General features: G+C 38.4%; 2 protein-coding genes across 16 annotated transcripts in view; one reads left to right on the top strand and one right to left on the bottom strand.

Annotated features, from left to right (window-relative positions):
* The window catches only part of cd247l (CD247 antigen like), a 9,681-nt gene extending 5,821 nt beyond the window's left edge, over positions 1-3,860 (top strand). Inside the window, exon 8 of the mRNA XM_082175523.1 lies at positions 163-3,860. Coding sequence (XP_082031649.1) covers positions 163-234 — 72 coding nt within the window. The 3' untranslated portion in view covers positions 235-3,860. The remainder of the gene's footprint in view (positions 1-162) is intronic.
* Positions 2,855-22,701, bottom strand: pou2f1b (POU class 2 homeobox 1b). Of its 15 annotated transcripts, none has more exons than XM_082175519.1 (15): positions 22,560-22,697; positions 18,150-18,215; positions 17,705-17,796; positions 15,157-15,330; positions 14,768-14,833; positions 14,187-14,319; positions 13,998-14,089; positions 12,898-13,071; positions 12,528-12,669; positions 12,070-12,215; positions 10,126-10,305; positions 9,934-10,030; positions 9,519-9,858; positions 9,326-9,426; positions 2,855-7,905 (listed from the first exon to the last, which is right to left on the bottom strand). In XM_082175519.1, the coding sequence occupies exons 1-15, from the start codon at positions 22,603-22,605 to the stop codon at positions 7,613-7,615; spliced, it is 2,142 nt and encodes a 713-aa protein (XP_082031645.1). In that variant the 5' UTR covers positions 22,606-22,697; the 3' UTR covers positions 2,855-7,612. The 15 variants fall into 15 exon arrangements, with proteins under 15 accessions (XP_082031645.1, XP_082031642.1, XP_082031643.1 ...); XM_082175516.1 differs by having other exon boundaries at positions 12,070-12,225; positions 12,529-12,669; positions 22,560-22,696; XM_082175517.1 differs by having other exon boundaries at positions 10,126-10,308; positions 22,560-22,695.

The raw sequence follows: 22,701 nt of genomic DNA, 5'->3' as shown, positions 1-22,701 counted from the left end.
TAGTTTCTCTTCCCTATTTTACTCTCTATATTTACTTAAGCATCTGTTATCAGTGTTCTAGGTAATCAAAACATTGCACTGCTTGGTAGGTTTTTAAACAGACTGCCGTTTTGTTAAAAGCCAAAATCCATCAGTTCATGTTATTGGTTTATTCCTTTAAAGGGTCGAACAGGGAGAAGAAGGGATGCAGCCGAGGCTGTGGAGATGGAAACTTTTCCCACAACACACAATTAACACACAGCACAACCTCAGGAGCAATTTTGATATCTTCCAACCAATAGATAAATTGTGTATCTTTGTTGGATGCATTTATGTGTCTTGCTTTATACATATCCTCAAAAGTTTGGGGTCAGTAAGATTATTTTCTTTTATAGAAATAAATACTATAATTCAGCATGGATACATTGAATAGATTTTTTTTTAAAGTGACGGTAAAGACAAAATAATTATTTCAATTATTTTTTTATTTTTTTACTTTCTATTCTTGAAATAATCCTGAAAAAAAATGTATCATGGTTTCCACAAAAACATTAAGCAGCAAAACGGTTTTCAACATTGATAAGTAATGTTTCTTCTGCACCAAATCAGCATATTAGTATGATTTCTAAAGAATCATGTGACACTGAAGACTGGAGTAATGACTTCAGCTTTTCCAACCTAGGAATAAATGACACTTTAAAAGATATTAAAATAGAATTACCATGTAACAATAAAAATTAATCAAACAAGCTTTGCGACTTTTCAAAAACATTTTAAATAATCTTACCGACCCAAAACTTTTGAACGGCAGTGTGTGATGTATGTGATGATGTATGTATGTATGTGTATATATAGTATATATGCAATTTTTGGTTGCAATAGAGGATCTTGTATGTTAATGGCAGGAAAAGATGATTTCAAACCAATTTTACAAGGCAATTTAGGAACTACTAGACCTCAGTCTGGAGAGGTAGGAGACAGTGCTCTTATTTTTTACATATTATGTGTGTAAAATAGTCCATTTGGCTGATTACTGTAAAACAAAGGTAAAATGAAATAAAATGTATATCAACTCCGTAAGTTCCTCACCATGATCCGAAATATGGCAAATATTAAAAGACCAAAGACTTATTAGAATATTAAAACACTTGGAAAATGGTTTAATGATGTTTACAACAAAAGAGAACTGTACAGTTACAGTAAAAGATTATCTTTATATATATATATAAAAAAACAAACAAAATACAGCAGACAAATGCATCAAATCTACCATGTATCCTGATTCACATACTTATATTCTACACAATCATTCAGTTCTAAGCTACAGCGATGTAGCCATTTAGCGTTCAGTCTTGGGTGTATGTTTGCTTGATAGCAGGCCACGAGTGGCACTAGAGTTCAGGTCTGTAGTGATACTCAGAACCCAACCAATCATCACTATTACAACAGTGAGTTACAGCGTTCTGAAGGGAGATATAGAAGTACAATCTACAGTATGAGACAGAGTGAAAAATGGAACATTCCTTGAGCTTTAGCCATAGGAAATATGGAAATGAGAGTATAGAGAGAGATTTCTTTTGAAATCAATGACTAAAGGAATATGTACATTGTCTTTTTTTTAACTTAACCTTTTTTCTGTCTTTTGTTTTAAAAACAATGATAAGTTGGGCAGTGAAACTGATATCACATACATTGACACATCCAAAAACATACAAAAATACTATTTCTTTAACCTACAGTAAGACAGTTTTGCAGTTAAATTCCATGCTGTGACAGAAAAAGAGCAACAGATCCAACGAACAAGAAAATTAAAAAACGACAAACTTTTTTCCCCCCATAAGCATCTCAGGAAAATACCAAAATATACATCTAAGCTTTGGAATTACTGAGGTTAGGACTACTGTCAGAGCTGGGTTCTGTTTCTTAATACACAAGCTGAAGGGTTTGGGAAGGAAGAGGAATCTTTGGTATCTGCATTTGTAAAACATTTCATATTTGGATATTTTTGCTTTGGGATAGAGCTTATAGTTGCTTTCGACCCTCCACTTGCAATAAAAAGATCAAAATCCATCTGAAAAGGACCGTGTCACACAGACGCCGCCCTTGCAGGATGGAGGACAACGATGCATAGTTGATGCACAGCTGATCAAACCAATTGAAATCATGAGAGTGGATACAGCAAAGCTAGATAAAGACATCGACAGAACAGCGAAACCACGGGACGACGGCACCTAAAAGACGACTATGGAGAGACGTTGCATGTTTTCTGTAGACAATCATAGAAACAGTTTTGCCTTGCTGCAGCCACAGAGTGGAACTCCAGAGGACAGTTTATCCTGAGCAGGTTGCAGTGAGCCCAGGACATCCTTCAGCGTATATTAATAAACATCACCCAGCCCATGAGGGGTTACTTTAAGTCCTTTCCAGAAGCCGGCAGAGCTGTTTTTCTTCCTCTTTCTGCTAAACCCCGCCCACTCAGCCACATGCTTCGACCGATGATCTCAAACCCCAAGCTAATGGTTGTGGCAGGGAACTAGGAGAGAGTTTAGTCCATACAATCACTTTGAAAGTCTTTGGTTACCACTGAGAAGGTGAGGAACAAGCAAACCCTGAACGAACTGCGCACACCTTGCAAAGGTTTCCAAATAGTTTTTGGGGTTTCATAAGACGACGATTGTCAAATCATAAAAAAAGCTTTGGTATAAAATGAATAAGGAGCTATAATGTGAACTTAAATTTCTATAAAAAAAGTTAAATATAAATAAGTGGGATGGGCTTCCTATATGCATGAGCTAGTCCAGCCTTCTAGGTATCATCTGGTTCCTCACTCTAAACTTTAAACAGACATCTGCAGGCTTCTGTTCTAGGACAGATCTTTGTTTTTTATTTTTTCATCTTTTGAAGTAGATTAAAGCTAGTTTTTACTCAGTTTCGAGTTATAAATGAGGTATACAACAGCTCCTTTACTCAGACCAGCTCTCGCTCGGCTCTCTGGTGCATGACCTCTTCTGCAACTATCCTATTTTGTTACTAGACTAAGGGTCTACAGTGGCAAACCCTGCTACAATCAAGAAACTATCCAATCACAAGTCAGAGCATCCACACACGCCAAAATCAAGTGCCAAAAAAAAGGATCCGCAACCACTTCAAATGTACAGAGCTGTTGCCAGGTTCAACATCCTTGGATAAATCACATCTGAAACATCTCATGTGCACACAGGTTCAAAAGGATTTCATTTACAGCCAAGTGGTCAATTGCATCAAATGATGTATGATGCTTCCTTATATCCACTTTTTAAAAAAATCCTGTATTTCCGAAAAATGAGTCACTTGAGATATGGACTCAGACAGAACCTCTCTAAAATGTAATCTTTCAAAGTAATGCACCACTAGCGCCCCCTACATATCAGCTGGAGTTGAGTTATTAGTAAAGCTTTCAACAGGTATCCAACAGCCTTGAATTATACCTACATAATAGGTAGCAACACTTCCAAAATATCACAAAACACAAATAAAACTCACAGCGTTATTTTCATGGTTGATATGCACCGTGTGAGTTTTGACATTGGTGCATGCCCTGTTGCATCATCTTTCACTCATGCACGCACACAAATTCACAACCAAACAAAATCATCTGTAACATCAACATATTACAGTTTGCTACAATGTGTCAAACTCTGAAATAATAGTAAGGCATAAATGATAAAACGCAAGTTTGTCAAACAAAGAAAGCCAGTGACGTTGCTCCCTCATGATATACAAAAAAAGGCATAAAGTAATTAAATTCAAATGATTGTAAAAGATTGTTAAAAAGCAACATGGCAAATTAAATCCATAAAAAAGCAAAAAAGCAAAAACAACAACCAAATAAAAAAAATTAAGAGTAGTTTGGTGCTATCAAGTCTGTTGCATCAACTAAAGCTGGGGGCTTTCCTTTAGAGCACCATCACAAGCCCCACCCACTCAAACATACAAACATGTTAATGTGGGCGGGGCACACAACAGCCACTCCCACATCACAAGGGTGTGGTTGCGATTTTTGGTCTTGACTTTTTTTCTTAGAATAGCTATCATATAAATGAAGTCATTTTTTGTTATTTTTTCCTTTTAGTGAATAAGCATGACAAAAACACTACATTCAAACTAGATATAAGTTCAAATATAAAATATGAGCATCTTACATAAGTGAATATATATAGAATTTAGAAAAGAAGTTCTCTAATCTTGAGTCATTCCTCAGATAAATATATCAGTAACTCCCCACAGTCCCGGCGACCACCGGGTAATGACACTAATGCGCAAAACAACACATAAATCTACACATCCAGAGAGGCTACGTTGACATTTCCGGACAGAACCAGCGGAATGAGCAGCAACAAGACCCAGCCGCAAAGACAAAGGCTTTTTTTTTTTACTTTGGCAAGTAGGATAACAAAATATTACAAGTTAACCTGGACAAACCCTTTAAGTAGTAGTACTTGAAATAGCAGTAGTAGACTTATGTGACATTATTATTACAGATTTTCCTGTTATACTTTGTAGTTTTGTTTTACATGTTGGTCATTTAAAAATGGACTGTTAGAAACAGCTTTTGTACATTCTGGAGTTGACTTCTGGTGTTTTGCCTAAAGTGAACCTTTCATGTAAGTGCTGCTGAGGTATTTCAAATCATATTACAATAAAACAAATAGCGATGCTAACAAAAAGAGAGTCATAAAAAAAAAAAATACAGAAAGGGACACAGTAACAAACCACAAAAAGGACAATAAGGGGAGACTCTGATCTCTTTGTGACAGAATTAAAAATGTGACAGAGTTCAAACTAAAAGCAATGCTCCAGAAATGAAATACTACTGTAATTCTCCCGGAATGCCTGTATTTATTGGTCATTTAAGAAATAAAATCCAGGTCTAGACAATGTACCAATGCAATGCAATTTCAGGGCCTTTTTGCACTTCCACAGGTTTTTCTGGATTTTAAATTAAATTATCTTGGTGGACTCTTGATATTTCTATTGCTATTCATTTGTTGAAACACAGCATCAGTGTTGAGACCCAAGAGATCACATCCAAAACAAAGACTCACCGAGTAGGTGAATGAATGAAACGAAGGACACAGACTCCCAAAATCTCAACAGCACTTAAACACAAGGCCCTTAAGATTCTCTTTGGATCGTTAAATGCTTCAATATCGAGAGCTAAAAATCGTGTTCTCAAGTTAGCGCTGCGCTAGAGAGGCTATATTTCTTCATCAAGCCGAACACGGTTTGTTGGTCAATGCAAGATGAAAGAATAGGGTTTAAAAGAAGACTAATAAATGGTAAAGTATGTCAGTAGTGAGTAGTGAAAGTGTGGTCAGCATTGCACTGGCCCACACAGGCACAGCAGCTAGTGAGAAATCGACTTTGGTTCAAGCTTTACATCATGGCTGCATTACATTGGTAGGGAAAAACAAAACAGACCATCCGGCTAAACCCCCTAATTATGTTCTCGCCCGTTTATAACGGATATTTCAGGCCCACTACTGTCCTATATGGCTGTGGTTACCAACCATGAGCCTGGAGTACCCCCATCACTGCACATTTTTTATGCATCTCAGGTCTTGGAGTCTTTACTAACAAGCTGATGAGTTGAATCAGGCGTGTTTGATTAGGAAGACATCTAAAATGTGCAGTGCTGGGGGTACTCCAGGACCAGGGTTGGGAACTAAAATCCTATGGCAATGGCTTTCAATCCCGGTCCTGGGGACCCATCGCTCTGCACATTTTGTACATCTACCTTATTTAACAGACCTGATACAGATCATCAGCTCATTAGGATAACTCAACTGACTGTGTCATATAAGAAAGACATACAAAATGTGCAGAGCCGTGGGTCCCCAGGACCTGGTTTGAAAACCAATGCTCTATGGTATAGCCAGCACATTGGACCTGGGGGACGAGAAGTCTCTGTGTATTTTACAGAGGACTGAATCTGGCACCTTGTAACTACAAAAAAGGGAAATATTCAAAAAGCCTGTCAGGTAAGAACACACTTGCATTACTTCCAACACACGCACATTTACAATTTTCAATTATCTGAAACAATGGGAAGAAGACTCCCCCATTTTTCTCACTCAAAGTCCTCATGAATTACTGGCAGAAGTGACAATCCCAAACCTCAAACTGGTACTTTGCTGTAGTATCATGCCCTACTCTCACCTCGACTCGAATCTATTTGGTTAGTTGCACTGATACTACAAAACAGGAGGGACAGCCATCTCAACAAAAAAAAAAAGAAAGAAAGAAAATAACTGTTTTCGTCTTTGGAAAAGATCAAAATATTGCATTATATTTCCTGTGGTCTACCGAGAGCCTTTGCTCATAAATATTTAGGCTTAAACTACGCTACAGTAGCAATATACAGCAACAGGTATAACAAAGATTTTTGGTATATCTTGAAATGGAGGTAATACAAAGACCTCCGAAATAAAGACCTCTTAAAGCGTGACTGCAGTCTGCTCTGTTTTTAGCAGAACTTCTGTTCTCAAATCCAGTTTTTTGGTACAGATACTGTGCACAAGTAGAAAATCAAAGACCCTAAAAAACAAAAACAAACTTGAATATCATCCACCCCAACTCGCTTGACTTACACCTTCACAATCAGGTGGTGATACCAAAAGTACATCCCATGTAAGGTAAACACGTAAGGTTTACCTTACGTGGTTACACAGTCCTGACGCTAACGTAAGAGTTGTGAGCTCTGAGTTACTGAAGCTCCAAAGTAGACGGCACTGCTCAGTCACTGTTGCCCACGCTGAACAACTCCTCCTTGACGAATCATCTCATAATTCGTTAAAGCTTTTAGTATTAAATAAGCCTGTGACTGGGTCAGAATTCAGACCCAGACTAGTCTTCTGCTACTGAGTAAACTACGAAATCATACGAAAACAATATTCACTAGAAAGAAAGGCCAGTCGAACGATTCCTTAAAGCAATGAAACCGCATCAAAGCCGCTTATTACTCCATTTAAAGCCTTGTAACCACAAGTTAGTAAGATATAGGACATAAAGCTAACCCACTGTTTGACAAAAATAAATGATGTGCATCTAAAAGGAGATGTTCCAGGAGGACAGGAACATCTGTAAAGCAGGATCTCCAGTGGAAAGAGAAGAGATCATAGACAGAAGAATAAGGTGTCCTTTTTCTACGGTGAAGAAGAGGTTACTGTCAGCAGTAAGAAGGTATCATTCAACACAGAGTAAACAAAGTTTTTTGGTTAAAAGCATTTCAGAAGTACCTCTGAAGAAGAGGTATGATGTGAAAATGGGAGAGAGTGGATTTGCTGAAACGAATATGCTTTTGCGTCGCACAGAGACTTGTAACAATGTCCAGGGAGGTTTCTGCTCTCCTGATGCAAGCTCTGTGGTGATGCCAACATTCGCTTATTGTTGATTTGGTTTAAGTCAACCCGACAATGAGGTCCAAACATCGTAGATTAATGTGTGAAAAAGATATCTGTAAAGTTAGAACATACAAACTTAAACGGTAAAATAACGTTAAAACAACATCAAATCCTTTTTAGTGGGTTTGTTTTTGGTGGTAGCAAGAGATTAAAGAAAGGGGTCTAGAAGAGGAGAGGAGTGGGTTAAGCTTTCACTGGGCCTTAGAGGCCGTGGTGATGGTGGAGGCGGGCATAGTTGCCGTGGTAACAGCGCTCTGGTGGGCATCAGCGGTGATGTGCAGATTGAGGGCGCCGGCAGCACCCCCAGCCCCTCCCGCAGACATTAAGCTGACCGGGTTACTTGCAAGCAGTGACAAGTTCTGAGGGTTCAGGAAGAGCGGTGTCGTCATGAGGTTAGGGGTACTGCCAGCGCTGGTGTTGGCAAACAGAAAGTTCCCGCTCCCGTCCAGTGATGTAATGGGCAGAGAGCCACTAGATGCCAGAGCTAAAGAGGAAGACAAAGAACAACATTAGAACTTCAGGTGTTGGAAACAGAGCAGTTGCCTAAACAAACTAAATAAATTACTAGAACAGAGATGCAGCAATATAGGAATTTTGACTGATAAGATGGTTCACACATTTTTTTTTTTTTTTACAGTTCTTCAGATTCCTTGCATGTTCATTTATGAAATATTTTAGCTAATTTGTATATGTTTTTAACTACAACAAAGGTCAAGTATTCTTACATTGCATGGTAAACGCTAAGAATTTTAACACTATTTTTTTTTAAAAAACTACAAAATGGCATACCAAATGCACCTAGGTGGTTTGCATTGTATGCAAATAAGTAATTTACAATGTTTGAATTGTATGCAAATATGTTGCATGCAGAAAGCTTTTGAGGGTGTAGACTGACACCAGTGCCACTAAAATCATGTTTGTTTTTACAAACAGATCATTTTACTGCCATTCTAAAGCTTGGGGTCAGTAAGTTTTTTCAGAGATTGTCTTATTATTGTGAGATGAAAGGGTATGTAACTCTTTATCATTGTAAAAAGTCGGCTGACTTGGATCACGTGAGGCACCTCAGCCTATCATATAATGACAGTGACATTAGTGACCAGATTTTTGGTCACGACAGTGCGCATAAAAACACAAGATTAGATTTGAATATAGTAGTGATACTAGTCACTAAAATTGTAATGGTAATTTAATTGTTGAAATCTGGAAGCTATAAAGATTACATTTATTTATTCAAATTTTTACATTTTGTTTACCTTCATTCATTAAAAGCGTTGTATCATTATTAGGAATGCACTGCAGTCATAAATCATTACAATTCAAATTTAATTTATTTGTTGAAACCTGGAAGCCATACAGTAGAGAGAACAAATTTTTTTTTTCTTAAACAAATCCTATCTGTCGCAACATTCCCTACTCTGCCTTCTCTTAAAAAATTCTATTTTTATCAAGGTAAAATCTACATATTAGTTCCCAATGAAAGTATTTTTTAGAGTAAAACATGTTAGCAAGATTTTAGCAAACATTTTTGCAATTCATTCATCGTAGTGAAGTCTCTTCCCCATTTTTATCTTTTTTTTTTTTTAAAGCCTCGTCTCCTTCCCTGTGTACCTTCAAAGTGTTAGCCATTACACTTTTTTGGCTAAAGGTTGCAGGCTTGCCTTCCAGTGGCTTTATTTTATTAATTTTTTTTATAAATGAATCCTTCAGCAAGGACAGAATCAATTGAAAAAAACAAATTTATAATGTTACATAAGATTTCTATTTCAACAAAATGCTGTTTTTTTTACTTTCTATTAATCAAATACCTCAAACGTTTGAACAGTAGTTTATTTAAAACAAGCTGGTGACACCAAGACTAACAAGCGCATGCAGAGCCATAATGTAAATACAAGTGTACTTGCCGCTCCACACACCTTGGATTGTGGCCAAGGTGCTGTTGCTCATCAGTGCTGGACTCAACGCGCTTCCGAGACCACCTGGCGCCAAACTAAGAAGAGCCCCGCTGCACAGGAAACACCAGAAAAAATATGGAATTAACAATAAACACAAAGATATCCCATTACAAGCTTGTCAGAAAAATAAAAATACACTTACCCAGGATTGAACTGCGAGGATGCCATGAGCCCAGGGTTGAGGCCAGCGGCTGCAGCCATGGCGGCGAGGCTGGCGCTGGTGGGCAGCTGGGCGGCTCCTTGCAGAGCAGCCGTGAGGCTGGGTGACGCCACCATCACCTGTCCAGTGCCCAGAGTGTTTGCCAGAGAGGAAGATGCCTGACTTACTGCCGCTACTATCTCCTGAGCTGAAGCCTGCTCTGAGGACGTCTGCACTGCGCTGGGGGAAGGGCTGAGCGAAGGAGAGGATGCTGCGGTGGTGACCACAGGTGCAGTGGAGATGACCGATGCCGTGTTAGTGGTGGCCGAGCCAATAGTTGTGCCTGCAGGAAGACAATCATCTTTTAAAGATTGTAAGGTGAGCAATAGGAAAGTTTCATCATTTCAATCTTGCTTACCAGTGAAACCGACGCTAGTGCTGGTGAGAGACATAATTGGGTTGACAGTCATCGTAGTCGGTGTGTTACTGGTCACAAGACTGGCTGTACTCGGTACCTGAAACGGGATAGTAGGAAGAGGTTACCACTATTTTAAGCCGTTAGACCTGTTGGTCTGAATGAAGGGGGGGGGACAGTTTGCATGTCACGTACCAGAGTTGTGGTGTGAGGAAAGATTGCTTTGATAGGGGTGCTGCAGATGCTGCCACTGCTGGGCGGGTTGATCCTCTTCTCTTTCTGCCTGCGGTTACAGAACCATACTCGGATCACCTCTTTCTCCATGTTGAGCTGGTCCGCGATCATGGTGATCTCCTCAGAGGTAGGTTTTTGGTTCTGCTTGAAAAGGGCAAATGCACAAGAAACGCCCTTACGGCAAAAACCATTCACAAAGACCTACAAGTCTGCAGTCCACAGTTTTAGTAAGTAACAATTCAGCAGGAAAATTTGAGGTTGGGACAATATCAAATGTTTAAACAATAGTACACAAATATTGTCACAATACATATCTTTCAGTTAAAGAGGAGGCTTTTATATTTACATCATTATTATTATTATTATAAAATGGTAATAATTATTTAAAAGTACACTACTACAACAACTATACTACTAATAGAAAATAATAAATTAATTTAAACCTGTGAAAAACTAAATTACAGAAATGATTATTTTACAGTAACATTATTAAACAGTAGTAATAAAAGTACACTAATACTACTACTACTACTACTAATAATAATAATAATAATAAGCAATGTAAAATAAATAAAATATTTTTAAAAATAAAACGAATTATTATTATTAAAATAATAACACATAATAATAATAATAATAAACAGTACCAACCATGTAATATAGATCTGTTTATAAATACATAATTATTATTGTCAATAATAGTGTAAACCATAAATTATTATTTTGTATTAACCCTTTCACACGTAAGTTTAAAATATTCTGGCTGACCCCCCAGCGTGAGTTTTTTTCAAGGCGACCGTTATTTAGAATGTGTCACTTTATGGTTTCCGTGGTGACGCGTCATTGCTTGTCACGTGACACACCGCAGCAACAACAGAGCTGAATGAATGATGATCTGCTTTTATGTCATTTTTCCTTTTTTATTCAAAATATTCACAAATTTGTTAGATATGACATGAAACATCTGATATTCCGGTTCTCAAATATATGCAAGTGGAAGTGTTTTGTTGTTTAAACACATTTATAACGATCGCGTTAGTTCAGCTGTATTCGCGATGGGCGCCGCCATGTTAGTTTGTGCCGCAGACGCAGTTCAGAGAATCGGATCTGTTGGATTTACAACACGTGAATTCATCCACTTCTCCCGAAAAATATACAAGTAAGTGGCAGGTGAACTGGGAGAAGAATAGAGTAAACTTTAAAGTTACTTACACAATGTGTATCTGATATGAATACAACAAATTATAATGGAAAGGATTATTATTGCCTCTTCCTTTGACATCAGTGTGTATTTTACAAACTCTAATGTATTGTTTTTTTAGTACTTATATGTCTGGAACCTAAAATAAACATTATGTGGTTGAAAACACTGAAAACTTGTGATTTATGACAGCTCTGAGCGCGCCTGTCTCTGGCTCAGCGCCACCCAACGCGCGAAAGCACATTTGAATTTAGCAGTTGATCACGTCATGCACTGACCGTTCTAATCACACCGGTGTGATCGTACGCTCCAGGGACCAGCCTAGACTGATCACACCGGTGTGATCGTACGTGCGAAAGGGTTAAATAAGTACAATAAATAATAAGAAATTGTAAGAAATACAATGAGACTGAATTACAAAAATATAGTTATTAATAAGTGTAAATTATAAAATAATAATAGAATTAAATGCAATATAAATCTGTGTAAACTGAATTACAGAAAATAGTTTATTATTATTATTATTAAATAATTTATTATTGTTTAATAATAAGAAAAAAATTTGTGTCACAATTTTAATTATTGCCATGTGGTCGGGTTAAACCCTCGAGTCTTCATTGACAATGAAAACCGAAGGATGATTTTGTGCCATTAAAACTTAAATCATGGTCTCAGAATAAGCTCTGATGTGAGATGTCGCTCACCTCCAGAAAGCTCTTTTCTAAGGCCACTCTGATGTTAGTCTCGATGCTGGTCCTCTTCTTGCGGCGGCGGTTCAAGCCCTCTATGCCCAGCCCAGGCGAGCCAAGAGAGCTGGGACTGGACAAGCCCTGTTCAGAAGTCTGGTTCTCTGCACAAACAGCGCACACAAAAACACAAAGAGAGACTGATATAAGCACCTGTGGCAAACAGCAATGCAGACATGCCTCAGAGCATCAGCTGTACTACTTAGCAACATTATTCAAGTTAAAGATTTGCTTTATATAACAAACCACCAACTATTCAGAAAAGAGAGCTGAAGTATCCTGAGAGGAGCTCCAAAACTAAAGAGGAATGCGACAGGAATCTTCATATCCTTTCTAACATTCTTCATGGTATGTAATGTTATTTTGAGAGAGGAGGGAAAAGGAGAGAGATGGCTCAGAGCAGAGAAAATGCATACCTGCATCATTGAGCCATTTTTCAAGCAGAGGCTTCAGTTTGCACATGTTTTTAAAGCTCAGGTTCAAGGCCTCAAAGCGAGAAATGGTGGTTTGGCTGAAGTCATTTCCATAAAGTTTTCCCATGGCAAGGCCAACATCCCCCTGGAATATGCAACACAACAGCATAAAATAACATTTTAACAGTGAAAACGTCAGGCAAAATTTACTCGAGTCACCTAATGAGTCCCAGTTAAAGAAGAAATGTCTTTAAATAATTAAAAATAAGTCACGATTTCTGCAATGACCTGGATGACTAAACAGCAGAGACTTTTGAATAGTGAAATCAACAACAGACTACACAAACTGTGAGACTAGTGAAGCCTGGTTTACCTGCGTGAAGCCCAGTTTGATGCGTCTCTGTTTAAAGGTCTTGGCAAACTGCTCGAGCTCCTCCAGGTCGCTGGGCTCCTCCAGGCTAGGTGTGTCGATGTGCTTTGGTGTCGTCTGGCTGTGAGCGAGGGATTGGATGGGGGTCGCTGCTATCGTGCGTGTGGGTGTCGCAGGCTGTGAAGCGTATTTGAACAAATAAGACCAGTAAAATAGAATAAATAACAGTCTGGAATGGATTGTGCACTCTCTCTGATTGGACTGAATAAAAATTAGTGATGCTCCGATCAGCATTTTTGGGGCCGATCACCGATTACCGATCACCAAAATCATGATCTGCCGATTGCCGATCACTGCCGATCACAGAATGGAAATATGCTAGAGTCAAGAAAATCTTGAAGAACCACCAATATTTATTTAATTGTAGTTAGAAAACAAGATAACATAAGGCTACTGTAGGCCACCTTTTCCAAATAAGGCACAGTATAATTTTTCAAAACAAAGAGTGGTCAGGCAGACTACAATGGATGTAGTTGAGGAACTAACTACATCAGATCCAAAAAATAAAATAATGACAATGACATTTGAGGTTATTAAAACAGTAAGTCCCGCCCCTCGACTGCCAAAAATAAAAGTGTTCGAGCGAGCAAAATCAGCAGGCGAGAGGAGATCAAGCGCGAGAGTGTTGGGAATGATCATGCGCGCGCGCGCGAGGGCAGAGATGTCATGCGCCCGCGCAGGGTTTGAATGAGCTCGCGAGCTCCCGTTTCCTCGCGCGTAGATCTGTTATCCTCTCGCGAATGTCATTTACCGCGCGCGCCAGCATCAGTTGTGCGCTCGTTTATAATTGCCATTGAATTGCCGTCATAGGAGAACTCATTTTGCCACTGTTAAGCCAGCTCTGCTCTGCTGTTGTGTTGCCGCGCATGCGGAAAAGTTGCGTGAGTTATTTACGTCACGTGATCGGCTTTTTTTGATCGGCGCTTTTGGGGGTTGCCGATCAAGCTATTTTTTGCCAATATCGGCCGATCATGATCGGCGGCCGATCAATCGGAGCATCACTAATAAAAATGGATCCAGTGGGTAAATGGGATATCCCTGACCTGTGTGGCAAGTGTGATGCTTGGCTGGGTATGCAGGAGGTTGGCTTGGCTTTGAGGTAGTTGAGTTAGAAGGTTCTGGGCTTGCAAGAGACCTGTTTAGTGCAAGAGGAAGGACAAAACAATCAGATAGACTGATCATACTGAGGGGGAAAAAGAGGTCTGAGGAGGTTAAGAGGACACCGGACTCACTCTGCTGGCCCTGTGGCGTCTGCGAGATGATAAACTGCGTGGGCTGCAGCTGTGTTGCGATGTGGTGGCCCGGTTGGACCAGCACGAACTGCTGCAGATTGAGGTTCTGCTGCTGTTGCAGCTGCTGTAACTGCTGCATTGATTCACACAAACACACATAGTAAGGAGAATGTTAGTGTGCGCCACTTTTCCAGAGTGCAGCTATGACTGCCATGACAACCTCATCAATTACAATGAATTTGACAGTAAAGACGTTTGAAATTTTGTTTGAAAAAGAAATTGCTGTTGCCATTAAAACCAGCAAAGTATATCATTTAAGCATATGATATACTGTTTTCTGAAATCTTTTATCCCTTGTAAATTCCTCCTCTTCGCAAATTTACAAGTGTTTAAAATTTTGACATCTTATCATGTTATTTTGGGTACAATGATTCTCCAAATACTATAGATTCAGCTTCCTTCGTGTAAATAGCTGAAGAGCTGGGGGACATGGATTTTGTTCCTGCAAATTATAAATCCTTATAAAAGCCAAATCTTTCAAACTTCATTTGTTATTAATGTTAATTAAAAATACACTTCACTTTAACACTTGAGACATCCCCAGGACAGGTGAAAAAACTGCCAGGGCAAATCCTTATTGTTGAGCTCTGTGAATTACAGTTAGTTTGAATTATTTATTAGTAATTAAGTGAATTTAATGTAACGTAATTAAATTCATTAGTGATTACATTTCAAAAGCTTTTTCGTTAACGTCTGTAATCAATTTGTTTTGCCTTTACTGAAATGCCATTTATTTAAATGAAAACATTATAATGAAAGAATGGGGCTGCTCCATTAAAAACAACAGCACTAGAAAATTCAGCCCCAAGCAAAACCACTGAATAAATCACTGGATAATTTACATTAAACGACATTATAGTTTCAAATACAACAAGCCCCTTTAAGGAGTGAAGGAAAGTGTCTCTCTTACAGGTGTGATCTGGATGGGTTGAGAGAGGGTGATGGGGGTGGCAGCGGAGGCAGAGATGCTGGCTCCTGTAGTGCTACTCTGCTGGCCGGCTGAATGCTGCTGCACCGCTGCTGCCAGGAGCTGAGCCTGAGCCTGCTGTATCAATAACTGCTGCTGCGCTGGAGTCAAAGTCAACTGGACACAAAGAGACAGACAGGAATTCATTTTATCTATTATGACCACATTTTTCACAAGGCCCACACAAAATTCGACAGATTTCCATGGAATTCCTAAGGTGTAAGTTAATCCATTATTCACAAAGCTTTATAATATATTTATTTGACTAAAAGGCATAAGCAGTCATTTCAGGCATGTGCAGGTTTTTTCAGTTGCCATTGTTGAAATGTGATATTTACAGTTAACCACGATTTATAATTAGGGCTGTCAAGCGATTACATTTTTATCATCTAATTACATACGCAGATTAATTAAACTAATTAATAGCACATCAATTATGGCTGAGAAATTACCCCCCCCCCAAAAGATTATGTAAAGTCATTATTGTGTTAGATGAGCACTGAATACACATTACAAAAACTAGCTTTAGAATTAAACATTTTGATTCAACATAGAATTTATTACAATGTGGCCATTTAGGTATATTTACACAGACTGTTTAATGAAGCTCAGAGGTGGCATGCATATGAATGAAAAATGAAATGACACTCTAAATATGAATCTTAAACCGCCAGTAGTTGGCGGCAAGTCGCTGTCTTAATGAGTGAGTCATTCAGTCATTCATTCAACAGATTTATTCAAACGGCTGATTTATTCAGGAACAAAGCAAGTGGACGTCTTTATGAATGGGTCACTGAATCATTGGCTCCCTCAATTTTGTTAAAAACCACGGATTCATTCAGTAATGAAACACTGCTGTGCTGAAAAGCGGAACACATCGGTTCTGCTGTAGCTTTGTTAGGAACAATTTTGGTGAACAATATTGGTGAAATTAAGCACCAAAAAGGGCATTCTAATAGGCTTCATCACGCAGTCAGCCACTGCCCTGCATCATGTTCATAACTAAAGTTCTGTAATACAAGATCTGGGCCTGGGAGCGTTAAAGCATTAATAATTTTAACGCGTTTCCCCCCACAGTTAATCGCAACTAATTTCGAAAGAAATGTCTAGGACAGGCCAGCACACCCTTCTGTCTGGAGGTCAAAACAGATTTAGACTAGGGACAAAACACTGGGTGAGGTCAATTTGTGGCCCATAATGAATTATTCTTGAAAGTGCAAGACAGGTTCCGGAAGTAAAAATCCAATACATTTTCACCACATAGGAATAGATTTTTAACGATAACTTATAAACCTTTAAAGACAGACCTACTGTGAGGTACGATGGTATATGCTTTTGTTGAAGACGTCGGCCCACATTATTTCAACTCATTTTTTAAATAATTATTTTTTTAAAGCAGAATCCTTGGTGAGAAACTACATTACCCATGATTCTGCAAAGAAATCGCCATTCAGAGTATCGCGCACCAAAGGAACACTTTAGCACATGAAGTACCGTGAATGGCGTAATAGTCTCCCTTTGCTCTCCATAGATTTTAATTCAATTTTGTCATTCGCAATGCTTCATGGGATTGTACATCTTTCGCCTCAAGTCGTTAAGCACACAGTCTTGTAACTGTATTTTTGTCTGATTTGTAAATAAAATGTATTAAACTGTTTTGCATTAAATCAAAATTTGTAATGTTTTGATTCACCTCGTAGCTGGTTGGTTGGTTTGATTCAGGGCTTATAACTCTTTAACAAAGACTTTTTTTAAATCCCTATGGGGAAAAAATGAGTGGGAAATATACTTCCGGAACCAAGGCTGCTGACAAAAAGCGGATAGAGCACTGTTGCACTCTATTGCACAATGTGGGTAATGTTTTTTTGCTGGTTTAAATGTTCCAGTTTGGTAGAAGCAAATAAGGACTAATAAAGAGTGTTTTTTCCCCCTTTTTCAATCATTGTGGAAGTGGGGTCAGAGAATGCAAATCTAGATTAAGCCCATCCCAAAATTATATTTGCAAAAATACGTTTTGTTTGATGCTCGTGTATGGTGATATAAATATATCGCAGCCTTCTGAGACTTCAAGCGGAGAGCAGAGCGGGTATGCTAATTAACGAAACGGTTATGCAGTACATGTAAATTCTGCATAGATTTGCATATTCTCAACCATCTGTTTCCGAGCAACTGCAGAGCAGCTAATTAGCATATGGGGCCCAATAATTTCCCCTGTAACCAGGAGATAAAACGTTGTGCTTTTAATCTTTAATCTTAAGAGTTGTGACAAATCTCACACATAATATTCAAATAGACAAAACAATTCATGACATCAGGTGGAAAGCCTCAGCAGTCACTCCGAGACATGATAATCACACAGTTCAAGACTCTGAGTTTAGTGACTCAGACACAGGAAAACTATGTCCCCGGGGACATCTTTAAATTCCTATAGCTCTTTCATCCATGACACAGACCACAAATGTGTGCGTGAGCTCAGAGAAAAAGATCATACCTGTTGGAGCAAGGCCTGTGCGTGTGCGTTGGTGATTGCGCTTGTTGTTTGCACAGTCTGCCTCTGAAAGTCCAGTCCATTTGTTTGGGCACCTGGAAGAAGAAAAGCAGGCAATGCCACAATAGATAAGGGACACACAAAAAGGTCTTTTCAGCCAAGTTATTCAGCTCCATGGCCTTTCTTATTTAAAAAAAAACTTCTGACGGTGATATATATTGAGAGACATTGTCCTGATTGCTCTACCTCAGTCAAAGCTGCACAAGCGACCCTTTAGAACTTGAACTGTGAACTAATAGTCTTTAACTCACTTATGAAAATGTAAAAGAAAGCTGTGTTGGAAGGATCAGGCCAAATGATCTGAGCAATCTATGGGGAAAAATACATGAAAGGCACAACATGCAAGCCAGACATCTCCAAAGAGCCAACGGTTCCTTGGGTAACTCACCAGTGTTTTCGTCCCCGCTCTCCATTGCACATTTACTTGTTTCCGATGGATTACTCATTCTAGAATCTACAACAGACAGAGGAAGACCGGACTTTCAGTTTCTCTTCAAAGACCAATCATTAAGTGACTTTCGAAAGTGTGACAGCATCCTCAACATCATTAAAAAAAAAAAATCCATTCCAATTTTTGATTTCAAACCATATGACCTAAACATTTTTTTTTTAAAGTGAACACTTAAAAAAATTCCTTGGTTTGAGTAGTGGACATGTTTGGTTTGTTAATTACACCATTTGGATTTACAAGCCAAACATGTCCACTACTCAACCCTAGATATTAATAGCATCACTATACAATCGAACAGAGCTTAAAATGTTGTTGCTGACTGCAAACATCACTCACCAGCAGCTGCTGCACTTGCCTTCTCAAGCGTCTCTACGAGCATCACAACAAACTTAGCACCCCTTTCGCTGACAACACTCAAAAGCAATGAAGTCTCTGTTTAACTAAACGGTTTGGAGTGGAAAAACAACACACGTGCAGAGCACAGCTAAGCTTCGCTGAAACTGTGGCTGCCTTTCTCTCAGTCTCTCCGGCTTGCTTGATTTGCTCTCTCTCACTCTCCCTGTGCCATGATTGTCATAACAACTAGAGTGTGAAGAAGTTCGTTTTCATTCTGGAACGAAACAGAAGCGCAGCGGCTGCCAGCGCCGTAATAAAGCATAATCAGTATGCAGCTGATTAAAGCCATATGCAAATCTCCCTCACTTCATTAGACGAGCAACACTTTGAAGTCCTGCAAGCAATTCATTTCGCACGGCGCTCTGAGAGCTTTCTCCCTAATTTAAATGTTCATAAATATTTATCATCTCATTAGCATATTAATTGGATCGCTTTGGAGGGAAAAAAAGAGGAATGGAAAATACATCCGGAGTGTCAATGCACAAGCCCAATTACCTACGGAGTGCTGGTTAAATTAGGTGAAACAGGTGAGCTTTCTGTCAATGCGATCAAAGCGCACAAAAAAACAGCGAGGTCTGTATCTGGACATAAAGACAGCAGGTTGCGTTTAGTGTTTCTTACACATTTCTAAGCACCAGAGGTTGAGGATGGAGATGTTCGGGAAGTAAATGACTTGCCATTCTCCACCATCCTATTCACACAGCCCCCTGTGACCAAAACACTTCACGGATCAAATTCCGTGACTTCTGTAGCCGTATTGTCTGGAAAAGAACACGAAGTCTGCTTTGCATATCCAGATTAACTGTGCACCTCATTAACTGATATTTTCAGAGCTCGGCCTAATTACAACAGAGATTTACATATTAGAACAAAGATCTGACGGAGTAAGCATAAAGAAATCAGCCTATGCAAAAGGAACTTTTGCAGACACTTAAAATACTTTTTCAGAGTGCTAAAATCGACTCAAACAAAAGGAGGATAACAACTGACAAGACTAGCATTATCCAACAAAACAGATCCTTTCATAGGTTATATTTCATAATTTTCCTTTATAGCAGACAACTTCGTATCCAAAGGCACACTTGCATGGAAACCTTGTGAAAATTTAGTTGAAAGGCAAAACTAACCTGGAGAGCTATATTCAAATTAGCAGAAAAAAATTATGCAAATATTATACTTTTAAAACAGGCATTTGAAGCATTTTATGAAAAAGATGACTGAACGCAGCACAGAGGATACACTAAATTCAATATTTCATTATGAGAAAGCATGAAAAAATTATAATATTCATATTCAAATTATATATTTGAAAACATTCCATTTGAGTTTCAGAGAGGAACAAGATGCTTGATAGTGTGATGATGATTGCTATTCACAGGCCACAATTTTCACACATGTATTGAAACCTAAAACCATTTAACTAGACAACAAGACACAAAAAGCATGAAGTCACTCCAATTTGCCGCAAATAAATACAAAGAGGACTGTTCGACAAATCTCAAAGGCTGGCAAAAAACAAACTCTCACTTGATTTTAGGTCTATAATCCTTTTAATTAACTGTTAGCCTGCAGTGTTTCTCCATGTTCACATTATCAGAGCATGAAGAAAAGCACAAGAACAAGAAAAAAAAAGATATAGACAGATGGTCAAAAAGAGATGCAAAATGCCATGAAGTTTCACTACTACATTTGAAAAGAGTCAGTTACTACTAAATTAAAAGCAAGAATTTATGTGGGTAATTTACACCTTAGGTATGAGCTGTGGACACAGGAAACAAACAAGTTATGGCATGACATTGCTTCTCTAGGCACTACACATAAAGTGAAACTGTTATCAGATAAAAAGCAGGGTCTGTTACACCTGACTCAATGACATGTCAAAAAGCAGACAATTATATGCGAATTTAAACTGTTAACCATATAATTCCCATATATCTGAGAATTCATGTTAAAAGATAATTAAGACTGATGCAAAGGATTTCAAAGCAGATTCAACAAAATAGGAAACCATGCGGTAAATTAAAAAAACAAATGCACTCTTGTTGTGAGACACCACCAGAGTGATGCAAGTTTTAAAATTATTTTATCTTGTTTGGCCGAGAGAATTTTTGCCTTAAATGCTCTGTGTTGATTAACGGGACAACAACTGCATAAAAGCAATATTACTGGGTGGGCTTATCTCCAAAATCTTAAACCAGATATGCACCATCCAGTGTTGTTATTGTTTACTAAAACTATTACAAAAATAATTGAAATAAAGCTGAAATTAAATATTACAATACAAAATGTGATGGAAAAATAAAGCCAAAGGAATAAAAGTGAAATTAACAAATTAGGGCTAATATATATATATATAAAAAATCTACTTCAAATATTAAAAAAATACTTCAAAAAAAATTGTATAATAATACTAATATAACAATGGGGTTATTTTAATCATGGCAACAGTAATTAGGTTATCACTACACCAAAATGTTTTAAACTGAAAATAAAATATTTTAGACTTCACAATCCTTAATATCAACAAAAAACAAATTACTAACTTCAATTGACAACTATTATACATATATTCAACTTTACCCATATAAAGTGATATAGCAAATCTGGTTGATCTTTTATATCGTCAGCAAATGTAAACTTGCCTCTATAGCCCAGCTTTAAACTGCTAAATGTGGACTATAAGATATCACAAACATGTTCAGTAAAGTATTGTGAAAAGTGCTATACAAACAAAACTGACTTGACACTCCCAACTGTGCATTAGTTTTGAATATCATCTCGACTGTGATTACTTATGCCCTTGTATCTACATAGAATCACAGATATTTAGAACTACATTATGATTGGATTGAGAGTGTTATCTTTATCAATGCAAGCAATTTGACAACTATAGCACTAAATATTATTTGTTATAAGAGAGAAAAACAGATTTTCCCCCTGTTCACGGACAATACATTACAATAAACTAAATACACATGAGCATAATAAACTAAATACAAAAGCATACAGCTGCTGGAACAATAATGGAGAAGCTGGGCTCTATATGAGGATTACCTATTAGACTAGCAAATAAAGCTGGCATAATGCCTGCATACATCTCTTTGAGCAGCCCGACTGATACAATGTTACAAAGACACTGGCTGTGCTACAAAATAATATCAATTTGTCACAACCGTACTGTAACATTGTATCAATTGCCGTCAGAGTTCCATTTTGGCACGTTCCACCATCCTTCGACAATGAAATGGATTCATTCTGATAGAATACGCTGAACAGCGCATTCTGATCTCTAGAAGGCCCACATGAATAACATAACAGGGCTACACGCCTGCAATGGGCACAAAAGGCAAGAGAATGGGCATTAAAAAAAATAATTCACGCCGTGTCCTAACTGTACACCAAGCAAGAACCCGCTCCTCTGTTCTTTCATATTTTCACCGTAAACACGTTGCGCAGACGCCGGCTGATTGCGAGCGAATGAATATTCAAAGCTTTATATGTGGGATTGGCTCACGGCACTATACAGCAACACAAAGCCGCTGGAGTAGCATTAGCCGCCTAGCATGCACACAGCAGCCTTTAGTTAAGATTAACTGTAAAATTCTTACAACCTCTGACCGGGGACAGTGCAAAACCACGCGAGCTGTCGCCGATTATGACTAATAAAATATGCAAAGTGGCGTTTGCTCGGCGGCGGTATGAATATGTAACGCGACTGCTCTAATCACACAAAGGAGGCATTTTTTCCTTTAATTTGCCGTAGCACTGCATCGCCAGTTTCACCGTCGCACAGACAGAGAATTATTGCCCGATACGTTTATTTAAAAGGTGCATATGACTGCAACATCGGGCTTGAGTATTTTGTTTACGCTTTCTCTCCCGCGCTTTTCTGGGTTGAGAGAAAGAGTGTTTGAATATGAATATGAATATGTAAAATGCAGTAATGATTACCTGGTCCTGAACTCTCATCTTGACTCGCTGCTCCTCCGTCCGCCATTTTGAATATTTAAGCCCAAATCCTCAAAACACAATACAGCGGCTCACCGATGCACTCACCCACAGCATCAGCATGGCAGATCAGAGAGTTCCCATC

The sequence above is a fragment of the Leuciscus leuciscus genome (genome assembly GCF_965113295.1).
Source record: "Leuciscus leuciscus genome assembly, chromosome: 7".
Classification (NCBI taxonomy): Eukaryota; Metazoa; Chordata; class Actinopteri; order Cypriniformes; family Leuciscidae; genus Leuciscus; species Leuciscus leuciscus.
Note: the sequence above shows the minus strand (reverse complement) of the source record. Positions and strands in the feature narration are given on the sequence as shown.